This window comes from Peromyscus leucopus, chromosome 6 (assembly GCF_004664715.2).
Source record: "Peromyscus leucopus breed LL Stock chromosome 6, UCI_PerLeu_2.1, whole genome shotgun sequence".
NCBI lineage: Eukaryota > Metazoa > Chordata > Mammalia > Rodentia > Cricetidae > Peromyscus > Peromyscus leucopus.
Window position 1 is genome coordinate 116,185,398 of NC_051068.1, and position 16,945 is coordinate 116,202,342.

General features: G+C 42.7%; 1 protein-coding gene across 6 annotated transcripts in view; it reads left to right on the forward strand.

Annotated features, from left to right (window-relative positions):
* Odf2l (outer dense fiber of sperm tails 2 like) overlaps positions 1 to 11,375 on the forward strand; it is a 37,724-nt gene extending 26,349 nt beyond the window's left edge. For 4 of the 6 annotated variants that reach the window (XM_037207160.1, XM_037207162.1, XM_037207164.1 and 1 more), the window contains 6 exons: positions 1,448 to 1,552; positions 3,245 to 3,403; positions 5,010 to 5,095; positions 5,225 to 5,387; positions 8,382 to 8,507; positions 10,894 to 11,375. In XM_037207160.1, the coding sequence (XP_037063055.1) occupies positions 1,448 to 1,552; positions 3,245 to 3,403; positions 5,010 to 5,095; positions 5,225 to 5,387; positions 8,382 to 8,507; positions 10,894 to 11,022 (768 nt within the window). In that variant the 3' untranslated portion in view covers positions 11,023 to 11,375. The remainder of the gene's footprint in view (positions 1 to 1,447; positions 1,553 to 3,244; positions 3,404 to 5,009; positions 5,096 to 5,224; positions 5,388 to 8,381; positions 8,508 to 10,893) is intronic. The other 2 variants (XM_037207165.1, XM_037207166.1) reach the window with 2 other exon arrangements.
* The last annotated feature ends 5,570 nt before the right edge of the window (positions 11,376 to 16,945 follow it).

Sequence of the window (16,945 nt, forward strand, 5' to 3'; positions counted from 1 at the left end):
CCACGGCCATACAGTTTGTAAGCAATATAAGTCTCTGTGTTTACTTGGTTGGGTCTGAGAGGCTGTGGGACTGGCGGGTGACAAAGATTTGTTCAGACTGTGGGCAAGGCAGGAAAACTCTAGCTACACTGTGCAGAGTACCTTCCTGTACCAGAGATGTTAGAATGTGAGTGACCAGCTCGATGTCTCCATGTTCAGTGAGTTGTGGAGGTGTTGTCTTCAGTAAGGGAGCCTTGTTGTCAGTTTGTGGTGTGTTGTCTTGGCAACAGCCTGGGTTGTTTGGGGGATTCCTATGGGACCTATTTGGCCAACAACTCAATTAGATGTAACCTAATCCTGGTACTGGAAGCTTTGTTTGTTGACAAAAGAGAGTTGGGGACTTTGTTGCCCCATTATCTGGAGGTTTCATTTAGATTACCTTCATATATGTTTATGTATATGTGTTAAGAAGCCTCTACTGCATTAGGTTTCCACACTACTCCTCAAATGACCCTTAGTTTTAGATGTTTCTTCCTGTATTCCCTCCTGTGTCCTTCCCACCACCACTTCATCCTCCTGTTCTAGCCCACCCACCCATAACTACCTATTCTATTTCCTTTTTTAATGAGATCTATCTGTCCCCCATAGTCTTTTACTCTTTGCCTATCCTCTACAGTTCTATAGGTTGTAGATTGGTTATCATTGCCTTAACAGCTAAGATCCACACAGAAGCAAATGTATACTACATTTGTCTTTGTGGGTCTGGGTTACCTCATTCAGGATGCTGTTTTCTAGTTCCATCCATTTACCTGCAATTTTTATTATTTCATTTTTTAAATTACTGTGCATTATGTAAATGAACAACATTTTGTTTATCTGCTCTTTTATTGAGGGGCATCTAGGTTGTTTCCAGTTTCTGTATTATGCATAGGTCAGCAATGAACATGGTTGAACAAGTCTTTCTGTGGTATATGCCCAAGAGTGGTATAGCTGGATCTAGAGGTAGATCAATTCCCATCTTCCTGAGGAACTGCCACGCTGATTTCCATAGTGGCTATGCAGTTTACATTCCTACCAACAATGGATGTGTGTTCCCCTTGCCGGCATGAGCTGTCACTTGTTTTATTGAGCTTGGCTGTTATGACAGGTGTAAGAGGAAATGAGAGACTAGTTTCTTAAAGAATCAACGATCTGAAAATGAAAACTGATGTAGTCTTTAGAGCTCAAGTAAAGAGTATAAGAACATTGATCAGAGAAGACAGGTAGATAATGAAGGGATGAGTTAGAATTGTACACTAAGAAATTCTGTCAGGAGTAATGTTACATAAACATGCTGAGGGAGAATGATGATTTCTTTAAAATACAAATTCAAAGTGAAATAAATATAAATACATGCTTTATCTTTTATTTCATGTTATACTTAAAATAGTACATGATACTTTACAGTCTGTGTGTGTGTTTTTTTAAGGTACAAAAGTTGCAAGAAGCAGCTGAAATGGTAAAAAGCAGATGTAAAAATTTGCTACACGAAAATAACCTAATAATAAAAAACAAAAACAAGAAGTTAGAGAAGGTAAGTTTGAAATTGAAGTAGCCAAGCATTTTCGGTGTGTGCCTCATTTGACCCTGGCTGTCGCAGGCCTTCCTCCCTGTCGTTTTGTGAGTGCGTGCCTAGGGATGACCCCTTCCGAGTCGCCGGGGGAGGGTCTCTCTTTCCCCTTGAAGATGCACTGTTCTCAGGCGTGGAATGTTGTTTATTTGTGAGAACGTCTTTTTACTTTTCTCATTCATATTTGAGAAATAGCATGAATGCTTCACTTTTTGATACAGGAGTAGATTAAAACGAAAAAGGCCCCATTATTTATTACTGAGACCTATCAGCAGTAAAATGCAAACTGGTCTCTTTTTTTCTATTTTTACATTTTTTGTGTCTAAAAAAATTGCAAAGTAAATAGTCTCTGGTAAATACATTTTGGGAGGAAAAATGATATCTTGAGAAACCTCTTCCTTTATTCACCCAGTTGCGACAGAAGCCAGAGAAGCCAGTTTTGGCAGGTGATGGTGTTTTTGTGAATATTTTTAAGTTTTTAGATGGAACCACATTCCCTTTTGGATTTCACACTGTTTTGGTAAGGAAACAGTGAGAGTCATAGGACACCGGTTCCTGGTTGGGGGTCGGGGAGTTAGTGGTCCGGTCCAGAGTCCATGACTACTGTTGCTGTGGTGCAGGCACATTTTGAGACTGGGAACCAAGCGTGAGGTGTCAAGGTCAGCCAGGACAGGCCACTAGGCCACCAAATGAGGAACTGGACCCTTTCTTAGAGCTGTTTCTCGCCCATTTTAGCAGGCCACAGACGATGCCATTTCGTGTGGTCTGTTTCCCACAGGACAGTGCCTCTTCTGCTAGGGGCGCAGTGAAAACCAGTTCAGAACCTGTTCAGAGGCACAAAGCAGAGGAGCCTGCCTTCCAGCTCCTGTTCTCATAATGTTTTCTGTGTAGAACTGGAAAAGGATGCTGGTTAAAAAGAAATTCTTTTTGTTTACCCATTGCTTGAGTCTCCTGATTTTCTCATGGCTTCTTAGCTCTTTTAGGGATTCGGAGGTGTGCTTTATTCTGGTTTTATCTCTTGTTTTCAAGATGGCCAGATGTTGTACCGAAACTGTGGGTGTCCCCAACTCAGGCAAGTTACCCCCTTGCATTTCCTCCGTGAGAACATCCCGAACGTCACATTTTGGTTGTTTATGGTTACACAGAGCAGTGTGGCATTCCTTCGGTTGCATCAGCACCCTGTTCTCCAATATTTACAGAAGTGCTGCAGTGAGAAAGGGCAGGAGGGGAGCGAGCACTGTGGGTAAATTAGATGTGCTCACATGGCAGGACAGTGACCACGTACAGCCAAGTGAGAACCGATGTGTTAGCTGTCTGAAGCAGCGCTCCGTGAAGGCTGATTTAGGCCAAGAAGACTGAAAGGGCGTGTGTGAGTTCTAAGGTGCTATAAAGTGACAGTTACTGGAGAGATCAAGATGAACCAGTGGAAAAGAAACCACCAGTTTCTCAGTCCGTCCTGTGTGTGACACCCGAAGTAGGCTGATAGCACCAGACGACAAGCGTTTTGAAAATGAATGAATTTCCATCATATGTCTTGTGTAACTTAACATTTGTAAAGTACTTATTAATAACGAGCATGTCTAGTCTTTAAGATAGAAAGCATATTCTTGGTAAATGTGTGACCTTGCATTTATTTCCCCTGATGCCACACCTCAGATGAGAGGCCAGGTGGAGTCTCACTTGAAGCAGGTAGAGCGAGCCCGCCACTCCTTCACGTCAGCCAAGCAGAGACTTCAGGAATGTCAGGAGAACCTGCAGCGCTGCAAGGACAAGTGTGCAGAGCAGGCGCACACCATTAGGGAGCTTCAGGGCCAGGTGTCCCGTCGTTCTGAGTCTTGGAAGACACGTTAAAGGAATATTTGACATCATTTCACCCATTGAGGGCACTCGGGTTGGGTTGAACTTTTTATTCCTGTCTATATCAGTTGATGAAAATATTTTCATGCAGATATTCTGCGGTTACCCTTTAGAGTTTCCTGCTGACACTGGTAATTGAAGTAGCTGATACAGTTAGTTATGTGAGTCTGCATTTGGACTTGGAGGACAGTGTGGTGACGTAATGAGAGGAGGGGCCAAGCTGGGCTCGCATGTCTGTTTCCCGACATCAGCATAAGGGAATAATAGTTTACCTTGCAAAATTAGAATTGAGCGCCCAGATTATTGGGATTAATTCCATCTTTTACTTAGTACCTATCAATCCATCAGAACAAGGACTATATGTACCCTTGTAATCACCATGCATCTATCTCCTCCCTTGGTGCTTATCACACAGTAAGCACTCTACATGTTTTAGGGCTACTTCATGTTTTCTTAAAGAAGCATGTTTGAATCTGGTAGCCAGTCTGTTTCTTTATTTGCAAGACACTTTCAGGAAGAATTCACTTTGTGTCTTCCAGATGAATGTAATTCAGCTTTTAAAAACACAAAGCAAATTTCCAAGAAGAAATTCTTCTAGAAAAATAATCATTTTCTTTTACTTAAGTTACTGCTTTAATGTATGAGAAAAATTGGTTTTTGTTTTACGTGTATAGATGTTTCCTCTGCATGTCTGTGCACCACATGCATGTAGTACCCAAAGTGGCCAATAGAGAGCATCATATTCCCTAGGACTAGAGTTAAGGGATGATTATGAGTCACCATGTGGGTGCTGGGAATTTAAGATGGATCCTCTGGAAGAGCAGCCAGTGCTCTTAACTGCTGAGCCATCTCTCCAGCCCTGATGAAAAAAATACTTTTACTATTAAAGCTACTTAAACTATTTCAATTAGACTTTGAAGCAGTAGAAAGAATAGGCTGTCTTGACTTGAGTAGCTGTGTCTTTGATTTATTTGGCTTTTACTTTAGTATCTTCACAGATAATTATCAGTAATGTCAGTAGAACATTATTGATGTGAGAAACCTTAAATATCTAATTAAAAATGTTGAAGATTTTCACGTGCAATTTTTTTCTTTTTTGTTTTGTCGTCGGTTTTGAGGCAGGGTTTCATGTAGCTCACACTGGCCTCAGCCGGAGGATGAACTTGGATTTCTGGTTCTCTTTCCTCTACTTCCTGAGCTGGGCTTGCAGTGTGAGGCTCCACACCTGGCTTTCCAGTGCTGGCCTCACACCTGCCGGGAAAGCCTAGCTGAGCCACACCCACGCCTCCTCGCAGAGCCGAATGTCTTTTCAGTAAGACATTGTTCAAGAGATTTTAATTACCATCACAAAGAAAAAATGTAGTTAATTTTCTAACATAGACAACAGCGGCTTTTAAAACTCAGTGAGGAGTTGGAGAACCTGTGTGTTAGCATTGTGAATATGGCTTGGTGTCTGTGTATTCATATCTTCTTGTTTCTTGTGCTTCCAAATAAAATACGTTATTTCCTTGGAAGTCAATGGAAAAAATAGCTGAAAAAGTGTTGTTTTTTTTTCCCCACTTAGATTGATGGAAACCATAGCCTTCTAAACAAGCTTTCTCTTGAGGAGGAGAATTACCTCATTCAGTTAAAGTGTGAGAACCTAAAAGAGTAAGTATCAAGTGGACATAAAATCGATGTTGCATTTTCCCTATGTGCTATAGTCTGGATGTGTGTGTATGTTTGAATGTGATATATTGATCTCATATTAATAAGCACACATATGTATTTCTGTAAAAGAAAGTTGGAGCAGATGGATGCAGAGAATAAAGAGCTTGAGAAGAAGCTGGACGACCAGGAGGAGTATCTGAAGCGCAGCGACCTGGAGCTGAAGGAGAAGGCTGCAGAGTACACAGTGCTGTCCAGGCAGCTGGAAGCTGCTCTGGAAGAAGGGAGACAAAAGGTACAGATGGCCTTTATTTGGAAACTGTTTAATTAGTTTGCCAGAGTCGGCTCCCATTGCCAAGCCTCCAGTTATTGTTTTTACGCTGATGACAGGGTGGAGGAGCGCTCCATTTTTGTTCTTTACTGAATTTTCCCCCAGAGCAGAACACAGAGATATTCCTGGGCCAGGACTGCCTTCTAGACGAGTGCTGATGTGGCGGGAGAGGGGGCAAAGGTGGGAAGGACCCGGAGAGTGTGACCTCTATGTGTGTGTGTGTGTGTGTCCACGCGCGTGTGCGTGTGTGTGTGTGTGTGTGTGTGTGTGTGTGTGTGTGTTTGAATAAAGAATTAAAGGTTCTGGTTTTGATTGACATCTAGTAAACTCTAAAGCTGAACTTCTCTGTGACAAACATTTGTTGCACAAACAAGAACACACAAGAACTCCGTTCTAGTTCAATCTGAAGCTAGCATTCAGCCTGCCCAGCCTCTCGGCGTGTGGACGGTTGGATAGTGCTTCACAGGCAAAGATGGAAAGGCCAGTCCTGAGCTCTCGGGGGCACTCAGTGTAGTGGAGATATCATCCTACCTGCAGGTTCTGTGGTAGAGGTGGGCTCCAGTGACACAGAAAGTGGGCGTTTCAGTCAGAGAGGAAGGGAGTGGTGGGAAGATCTCAAAGAAGAGATGAAGTTACCAGACAACTTGACCAAGAGAGCCGACTGGAAAGGGGGCCGTTCCAGGCTCAGGTAAAACCTGGTACAAGGCAGTCTCCCAGGAATCTGTAAGGAGGACCCAGCTAAGACTCCTAGCAACAGTGGATATGTAGCCCGAACTGGCCATCTCCTGTGACGAGATTGGTGCCTAGCCCAATTGTCATCAGAGAGGCTTCATCCAGCAATTGATGGAAACAGATGCAGACCCACAGTCAGACTTTAGGCAGAGTTCAGGGACTCCTGCAGAAGAGGGGAGAAGGCATTGTAGGAAACAGAGGGATCAAGAACAACACAAGAAACCCCACAGAATCAACTAACCTGGGCTCGTAGGGGCTCGCAGAGACTGAACCGACAACTGGTGGGAGTCGGCATGAAACTGGCAGACTCTGCAGATACGTTACAGTTGTGTAGCTTGGTCCTCTTGTGGGACTCCTAACAGTGGGAACAGGGACTGTCTCTGACTCTTTTACTGGCTTTTGGGACCCTACTCCTCATACTGGGCCACCTTGCCAAGCCTTAATACATGAGGAGGAGCTTAGTTTTACTGCAACTTGATATGCCATGTTTTGTTGATACTCATGGGAGACCTGCCCTTTCCTGAACAGAAATGGAAGAGGAGTGGATAGGGGTAGGAATGGAGGGGGTTAGGAGGAGGGACTGGGAGGAGAGGAGGGAGGGGAAACTGTGGCTAGGATGTAAAATAAATAAATAAATAAATGTATTAAAAAGAAACAAAGAAAGAAACAACTTGAAATCTCACATTGAAAGGCCATAGAGTGAGCTTTGGAGTTCAAGTAGCTGGATTTGGATCCTGCCTCTGATGCATGGTACACTCACCAAGGGCAGGCTGTCTCTTTAGGAATCAGTGAAATGGGACTTAGATTTCCCTTGTAGGGTGAGTGAGGCTAAAAGGTGGTCATCTCTACCCTGAGGACTCTCATTCCTGACCCCACTGAAGTCTACTTTACTTGGCATCTCCACTTAACACTGACTTACCAAATCTGACATGTCTAAAAGTAAACTTTGAATCCTTCCCTCCTAATTGTCTTTTAGTTATTGTATCCTCTAAGTCCTTAGTGTCAGTTCTGCCAAGGCTAAACTCTGGTATCCTCCAGTGTTTTGAATTTTCTGAAGTTCCGCGAAGCCAATTTAAGTTGATGTGAAGGCACACGTCATAGAATGAAAGCTAAATAATGAAGGGTGGTGCCAGTTGTAGACAAGCTCTGCAGCCCTCTCAGCCCCGCCAACCTCTGGAAAGAAAGGAGAGCTTTGCCTGAGTTCAGCATAAGACCTTGTCAATGCCAGATGCTCTCTGACTTTTCCCCACAGTGGTCAAGAGTCCCCAGAAGTTGCCTACCCTTTCCTCTCCTGCAGTGGTGGAATGTGGTGATGTCTCTCATTTCTGACCACTCGATGAGGGCCATCATTGTCTGTCCCCCTTGTCTCCATTGAGGGCACAGGTGCTTCAGAACTCACTGCTGTCCTTTCCTGTTGTCCGGGAATTGGTTCACAGTAACTTAGAACTGAGTCCTCGGAGTACCCTCAGAGCAGTCCTCCTGCTGAGCTCTTCCTCTGGACTAGCCTCTACCTCTGCTTGCACACTTGTGGCTCCAAACCAACATCCTTACGAATAGGCCTGTACTTACCTGAGTCTCTGATGGACATAGCTAGGCTAGACTTTCTGTTAACATAAGCAACCGAGAGAAACAGAAAAACTCATATTCAGGCTGCATTGAAAGTGAAGGATGCTGCACCAATCTCATGTGTCTGTCTAGGGGCTGTGTGCACACTGCCCCTCCATTGGGTATCTGGACACATAATCAGTGTTCAGTGAGACCTTGCTGTGTTCCACCACTCCCCCAGATACCACAATGAATATAAATAAATAAATACTATGAAAAGTGGCCGTTGGGTTTAATATGTCTGAAACTGTCAGGGAGATCCCTACCCAGGTCACAAACAGTGTAAACCCGCATACCTCTCCACCTCAAATTAACTTTCCAGATACTTATGATACATATACACACATATATTGTATGTACTTCTTCAAATCAAATTCTTTATTTTTCCCTTTGCCGTGCTGGGATTGAACCAAGGGCCTCGCACATGCTAGGAAATCATCTGCCACTGAACTATATCCCCAACTCAAGATAAAATACATTGGATATTTTCTAATGGAATTGTCTAATATCTAATTAGTATCTACTTGGGAAAAAGTAGTATACTATGATTATATCAGGGCTTCAAAATATGTTTTAAGGAAAGCACATTTAGTTATTTTATTCTTTTAATGAAAATTACAGGTTTCTGAAGAAGTAGAGAAGATGTCATCTAGAGAGAGGGCTTTACAAATTAAAATATTAGATCTGGAAGCTGAGCTTAGAAAGAAAAACGAAGAACAAAACCAACTTGTTGGCCAAATGAACAGTGTAAGTATTAGCATGGCTTGTATTGTAAACGTGAGCACTTAACATACGTTCCTTGTAATGTTGCTCCATTCTGAAAGCCCAGGTGGAGGGGAGGCAAGACTTGTGTTTTCCTGCTAAGATTAGAAATGACAAATAGTAAAAATGCAAAAATGTGCTGTCTCGATCATGGCAGAGAATTGCCCGCCTTGCCTTGTCTCATCAGGCCATTCCCTGCTTAGTATCTTTGTGGAACAGCTGCTCAGTGAAGGCCCCACAAAGAAGGCCATGAAATTTTTATTTAAATCTTATTTATTTGAATTTTCATCTTTTAAAGAGACATGCAATTTAAAGTTATGAACAAGATTTTATATCTGTCTTGATTAATGAATATATCTTAGAAAGATATGATTTTAATATTCACCATTGTCCAATCTGCATAAGAGCCGGATGCTCTGATCCACTCAGCCATGAAATGAGAATACCAAATTGGCCGTGTTTAATTAGTCTCATATCTTTTTGAATATTCATGAAGTAGTCTATTGGCATAAGATAATCTTGAAGCTGGCATTAGTCGTGCTTAAATTACTTAATAACTGTCTACTTCATAATTACATAGAGAATGTTGGTGCTTTATTTTTCCAGGAGTTGGAGACTGTGAAAACCCTTTTTTCATTTCCTCTAAAAAGATGTAAACCTAAAAAAGTTCAAAAAGTTAAGTTATTTTGACATAACACTGTTTAGGCTTATTGCCTTCAGATGTTTAATGAAAATTTAATCAGAACAAAACATTCACCATTTTAAATTTAATTCAGCTGTTTGCTCAGTTTCTAAACTTAAAAACAAACAAATAAACAAATTCCCAATATTATAAAATATGTGTGATATTCTTTGTGCAATTGAAGCCCATGAAAAAAGTAAATCGAGAGGAGATGGATTTCTCTGTGCTGTGTTTAGGACTTTGCTAAAGCTACTAAATAAATAGGTTAGGATCTAATGTTAAACCCCGTAGTTGTTGCTCTAGTAGACAATCTAGAATTCTGATCCTAAGTTTAGAAATAGCTAGAAATGGGTTAATGTGTCCTACTCAGAGAGCCTGAGCCTGGCCACAGTTAGCTGTCTCCAGTGTCTTCCGCCGTACACTGCCTACTCTGCAGGCCTTCTCATGGTTTGGGTCCAAGTACTTTGGTTAGGAGGAGGGGTGGATGCACAGCTTGAAGGGTGACCTCAGAGCTCCACAACCATGGCAACCCTACTGAAGCCACAGTGTCTTCCCAACTTTCCTTATTGTCCCAAAGTTCATTCGCCTTTACATTCTGCCCTGCAGTGTGTGATTTATGGCTACTGTCTCCTCCAGATTGATGCGCCATAAAGACCAGCTCCATTCATTCTGTGACCCGTGCAGTCCAGGTCACACACTCTTTGCCACACACTCTCTGCTTCTTCTGCTGGGCACTGCTCAGGTTCAGTTGCTGGGTGTGGGAACACCTGCTATGAGAACACGAACAGTCTCTCTCTGTTCTTGGGGTGTCTAGGTTTTAGTTGGAAACCCACCTTACTTAAATGCTTACTGCATTTGCAGTAGGCAGCCCACCTAGAAACCTGTACACAACCAAAGTTCAAAAGTTATATGAGTTTATAACTTCTTCCTCAAAGGACATGAATTAAGGTTTTAAAAGAGTTTAGGAGAAAATGTTCACCTTATCAAAGCTAGAATTTTGTCGATTTTGTCAGCTTCCTTTCTGAATGTATATTCTAATGGTACAACGGATTATTGAACTGTATAGACTTTGAGTCTGGTTAATTTTGCTGCTTGCTATTTTTATTTATTTGCAAAGTTTTTTATAATAAAATTTATAAAATAAAAAAGTTGAAAACAGTGAAGGCCTTATAGGGATAAAACATAATTTTTAGCAGAAAAATGACAAAAAAGAATACGAAAAGATGTCATGTTAAACATAATAGGAACTAGTAATGACTGCTCTAAATAAAACTTTCACATTAAATCTGTAATAATGTCGGGTTAAATAAATGTATTACAATAAACTATCAAAGTAGAATGATCAGCCATATATGCTTAAATCACTAAGGATTTTTTTTTTTTTTTTTTTTTTTTTTTTTTTTTTTGGTTTTTCAAGACAGGGTTTCTCTGTGTAGCTTTGCGCCTTTCCTGGATCTCGCTCTGTAGACCAGGCTGGCCTTGAACTCACAAAGATCCGCCTGCCTCTGCCTCCTGAGTGCTGGGATTAAAGGCATGCGCCACCGCCCGGCTAAGGATTTTGTTTTAAGGAAGATGCTATTTAAAATTTCTTTGGGAAAAACTGACTTATTTGGTTATCACATATATATTTATAGCTCTTCATCTTGCATATGAATGCCATCCTGATTATCTGTTTCTCTCTTCATTTAGAAAGCCCAGCATCAGGACATATGTTTGAAGGAAATACAGCACAATCTTGAGAAGTCAGAGAATCAGAATGAGAGCATTAAGAATTACTTGCAGTTTCTTCAGATTTCCTATGTAACGATGTTTAGATAAATTGTTGAATTTATTGATTGATGATTGTTACCAGTGTTAGAGTTTGTATCTCAAGATATTTGAGACATAATTTATTATTTGATTGAAACTTTAAGAGCTGATAACTCTTAGTCTTCATTTGTGGTAGATATTTTGCATTGAACTCTGGTTTCATTCTTTTTTAAAGAAATATTAATTTTTAAAGTATTTTTCTTTCTATATGCAAAAATCAGAATTATTCTTATGAACCATTGAAGTAAACTTGTAATGAATTTAGGCCAGTTATGAGCCAAATACATGATTTTAAATAATGTATTTACTTGTTTTATATTGTGATGCCATATAAATAAAATATTCAGAAATGTTATAACATACATTCTAAAGATAGCAAATGTCTCATTGTACTTAATATTGCTTTAAGTATGTGTTGAGTTTCCATCATCACTTCTCTGAGATTTTAAACACAAACTGTTAAGTGATGAGTTTTTAGTGCCAGCTGATGGTAACAGGAAAAACATGTGTCAGCCTTCGTTTCTTTTCATGGGCATTCGGGCTGTCCTCGGAAGCCAGAGCTCCTTCATTTTATGTTAGGGATTGTCTGGCATTCCTACTACAGATACCCTAAAGCCTCAGATACCCTAAAGCCTTGGTGTTGACTAACGGACCACAGGAGAACAGCTTGCTCTGTACTTTCCATGCCCAGATCACATCGGACGGTTGAAATTACCCATTCTTAACACTAAGAGGCTTTGGGATAAGCCTTTTATTTTATTTTTTGAGATTATAATTATAACACTTCCCCCTTCCTTTTCTTCTTTCCCTCCAAAGCCTCTCTGCTCTCCTTCAAATTTGTGACCTCCTTTCTTCACAAATTGTTATTGCATCTCTCTCTCTCTCTCTGTCTGTGTGTGTGTGTGTGTGTATGTGTGTGTTTGTTCCTAAATATAAGCTGTTTGTTCCTAAATATAAGCTGTTCAGTGTGTATAACGTTGCATATATATATATGTTTTCATGTATGACACGTGACACTGGATAATCAATTGGCATGCTTTTCCCTGGGGAGGAATGCCTTTCCTGCTTCCAGCTTTCCTCAGCAGCCTATAGTTCTTTGTGTAGGGTTGAAGCCACACGGCCTTCTCCCTGTCTGCTTTGGCATGACTGTTGGTGTCATCTTTGTTCAGCTCGTGTTTGGGCAGCCATGTTGGGGAGACCTCATGGGTATAGCCTCTGATATTACCAGGAGACAATCTCACGGCCAACAACTTGATCCCCTGGCGTGTAGAGTCTTCTGCCCCTCTTCTGCAGTGTTCCCTGAGCCCAAGATGCTGTAGTGTTTTGTAGATGTGTCCAGAAACTTACCTAACTATGCAGTGCTAGTAAAGGCATGGAGAATCTACAAGTACTAGTTTACTAAACCAGTCTAATTCCTAACAACCGTCTATAGAAAGTTGTTCTTATACCCACAGCTAAGTGTAGTATCCACTCCTCATCAAGAAAACTTCTCTTCGCAACAGATGGAAATTACAACAGAAAACCACAACCAGTCAGAATGGGAGTCGTGGAGCCCAGTCCCAATGGGATAAGGTCTTTATTATTACTAGCATGAAGTCAAAGTGAGATCGAGAATTTCACCACCATGTGCCACAGTGGAGTATTTGGAAAGGGTGGATATGGATGCCAGGGATCAAGTGACTATATCTCCTCCTGGAGAGTGACTGAGAGTGTTGTTCAAAGGAGCACTTACTCTTCAGAGATCACACAGCCTGGCATAGTGGCTCAGACCTCATTAATATCCTAACTACTTTGGAGACTGAACCAGGAGGATTAAAAGGTCAAGAGCTGTACTATAGAGTAGGTTGGAGGCCAACTTTGTAAGAGCCTGTCTCAAAGGATGGAGAAAAGGGAAGGTCAGACATACAGCTCAGCAGTAGATCTCCTGCCTAACATGTAAGTTCTGGCTTCAATGCCCAGTCCCACAAATAATAACAACAAATAATGTTAGTAGTAGAGTCATTCATGGAGGCCAACAGGGCCTCTGTGTAGCCCAGGCTGGTGTCAAGCTATGGCTTCCTGCCTTTGCCTCCCAAGTCCTGGAGTCACAATCATCTTCCACCTCTTCCAGCTTCTGTTTTGCTTAAAGTAACACAATATAGAGTGTCAGAAACTGTTGGCTTTTCTTCTCTCACAACTGTCCTCTTACTTGATTTAGTCCATCTCAGTTCTTTGTTGGTTCTCCTAGAGCCTTAGGAAGTGCCCCCAAGGGCTCCTGAGCACTCCCTACCAGCCTCTCTGATGGCCAAAACCAGACATGCATGCTGTTCTTGGTGTCTCGGGTCCTACATAATATTTTGCTATATATTAGGTACTGGTGATGGATATGGAAAGAGATTGCTGCTCGAGTTAATGTTTTAGATTAGAACAAAACAGAAGCAGGAAAGAATTAACTGCCATGGCTGCAGTGTGAAACTAAAGTTGGCATTGGAGCTCAGGTCTATGGCTCGAGAATTCAAGTTCTGCATGCAGAACCGTCTTCCTGTTGGAGCCACAGCAGAGCAGGGGGGTGGCTCTTAGCTACAGTCTTGCTACAGTCTGTCCAGTTCTAAACGTGATCCATGAGTGACTCTCACTTTTCAGGAGACTGACAACTTCAAAGTCAAGAACTCACCCTCTTCACACAGCTGACAGTCGGGAGGCATACCACTCCACATACAGTCTCCACTCTGGCTGTCCTACCTTTAAGCACTTTTAAAAAAATAAAAGCAGTGACTTCTAACAAGGATACATTTATTTATGAGTGGTTTCTGTGTGTGTCCTCAACTGTGCATCTTCATCAGAGTAACTTACGTTTATAACTCTTAAGCGTTTGTATCTGCAGTGTTTTAGCAAGAGTGTGAAAGGAAGAACATTGTCTCCCAGCATCCCTGAGGTTGGTACTTTGTGGCGAGTATCTAGATGTCATCTAACAATGAGAATTTCAGTGTCTGTGTGCTTCGCATTTCCCCGTGAAATACCAAGTCCCAGTACCCCGAGATCCCAGAGTCAGTGCCCAGTATCCCTGGGCAGTTTTTGTCTCCTAGCTTCCCACCACGCCAGCAAACTGTCTCCCCGATGTTGTAGCAGATTTGGGGCATTCTCATCCATGTCCAGGGCCCTGCGATTTTAAGTTACACAGATTCTCTTCTGCTCAGTTATTATCACTTCTTCCTGGGTTCCTCTCTTCCCTTTGCTTCTCTGGATCTGATTTCTGTGTGACTTGGCCTTTTATCAATACAGAATCTGTCACTAGGCCTCTGTAAGGTTCCATCTGATCTTTTGACCACTGGTAAAGTTTTAGAAGACAGTAATTCCCCTTTTCAATTGGAATGTTGGATTTTTAATCTAAAACTTATGTGTTTCTTAGTTCCTAAAAGTACTCTTTTGTGTTATGTAATTCCATTATATTTTCATTTCATTAGGGTCCTTTTCTGTCTCTTCCATTGGTTCTACTTAAGTAGGCTTCTCTTATTTTGGTCTGCTGGCTTTCCTGCCATCCAAGCCTCACAAGTGAGTTTCAAGTTTCCTTGCCTGCTTAAGGCTGTGGTTTCCTCAACACCTGCCAGCAGCCTGTTGTGCACATCTGCTGAGCAGCGGTGGACCGAGTGGTGAAAGGTGTGGAGACCTCGGTTCTCATGGAACTCCGAGCCACGCTGCCATCTGCCGGGTTTCAGTGAGGAACCCTTCTGCCCGCTGGCTCTTTTGGTTATAAGCAGCCATTCTTTCTCAGCTACAAAGATTGGAAACACTTCACTAGAGAGACCCCTTCAAGTTTTTCTGGGGCCAACAGGTCTGGTAAGGCACACAACAAAGGGAGGCTTCGTTCTCTTCAGAGGTGAGCTGAAAGCAGGATCAGTCACGGGAGGAGTGTGCAGCTCCTTGAAGGCTCTGATCTCTCTGCTCATCTGTGATTTAGTCATTGTTTTAAGTTTTTAAAAAATCCCCAAATTTTGTATTCATTGTAAATACAAAATATTTTTGCTTGCATATAAGTTGACAGATGTTTGGAGACACAGGGATGTGGACAAGCCTGCGTGCCTTGGTAGGCTGAGGAAACCATGCAACTTACTGTTTTGCTTATTCTGATGCAATTTTACAACTTTTATGCTAATTTTTTACTAAGATAAATAAAAATCTTGAAGCCTTGTTAGGTGGAAGGGAGTGAGAGGGTGGGATTGGTGAGAAATCATGATCTAAGAATGAAGTGCTAGAATATGATTTTCATAGCCTGTGGGAATTCTAGACAAGAGGGAAATTGAAGAGGAGGCTCCCTGAGGTTAAGATGGCCGCCGCTAGAGAGAGTGTAGAGTGGTGGTGAAGCCTTGGTGTAAAGCTGGCATGGTCTGCCAAGAGTTGGAGTAGAGTCCAAGTGCCTGTGTTGACAGTAAGCAGAAGCAGATGACTGATAAAGAATGCAGTTGTGAACATTTGTCTGAGTTTCTGTCCTCAGCATGGTCCCCAAGGGCTGCATGGTCTGGTGCTACCCAACACTCTTCCTCACACACTAGAAACAGCTTGTTTTCCTTGAGAGCCAGGCGCCTTCCTTCCTCCCCGCCCTCATCTCAGAACACATCCCCCCCCACTCTTGCCTTGCTCAAGTCCTGCCCCTCTCAGTGCTTTCCTATTTTTTTTCTTTCATGATTGACAGTTGCTGGTTTTGTGGCCATTTGTCCCCACACTTCTCCTTACCTGTTGATGTAGGAGTCTTCACTGTTCTGGCCGTCTCTACAGCCTGGTGGACAGCATGAAGCAAATGCAGATCTATTGGATGGATGAATAGGCAAATGGATGGCAATTCCACCGTTGTGAGCTTCAAAGTAAAAAGGGTTTGCCTAAGAAACTGGGGAAACTGCAATGTGAAGAATGATCAACTTTTCCCCCTAAGGAGGTGGCCAGTTCTTTCATGGCTTCTCCTCTGACCTCCCTCCAGGAATGGAGTCAGAAGGCAGAGTCAGGAGCGGACTTAAGAGAAGGTCAGACTGGGAAGTAAGAATTTGAATGGGAAAGTAGCAACAGACCCCCAGTGGCGGCAGAGTTTCAGCTGACATTGTGCTCTTGGTGGACACCCTGGCAGGCGAGTCTCCTGGAGAGGAACTGCAGAGGGCTGTTTACCGCCAAGCATAGCGGGAGCACAGCTCTTCTGTCAGACAAGTCCCCAAGAATGATGGAGTCTCCTGGCTGCTGCTGAAACGGCAGATTTCGGGGTCTGTCTCCAGGGCCTCTCTGGTCTCAGCCGTCTTCCTTCTCCTGGAGCATCCGAGAGACCCGCTGAGACCTGGACTCCAGCCAGAAGCTAGAATGGTGGAAAAGTGGTTCTGGGCCCTGTCCTGCCTTGTTATATGTCAGCTTGACCCAAGCTGGAGTTATCTGAGAGGAGGGAAACCTAATGGAGAAACTGCCTCCTTAAGGTGCAGCTATAGGGCATTTTCTTAATTAGTGATTGGTGAGGAAAGGCCCAGTCTGTTATGGGTGGTGCCATCCTTGCTATGAGGAGCAAGCCAGTGAGCAGCACCCCTCTGTGGCCTCTGCATCAGCTTCTGGCTCCAGGTTCAACCCGTTTGAGTTCCTGTCCTGACTTCGCTCAGTGATGGACTGTTACCTGGAAGTGTAAGCTGAAATAAACCCTTTTCCTGAGTTGTTTGGCCGTGGTGTCTCATTGCAGCAATAGCAACCCTAAGCAGACAGGCCCTGATGTATAGAGCTTAGTGGGCTGTGGTTGGCTGTTGTATGTATGTATACAAATGAAGTGTAAATGGAACCAATCAGGAAAGCGCTATCTAACCTGAGAGGAGGAAAAAAGCCCATCAAACCCTGAGAGTGTTCTCAGTTGGGGCCACTACCCTCCTGCCCCCACCCCACCCACAATGTCACAGCACAAGTGGGGAAAGCGGCAGGTGCTTGGCTCTCAGAA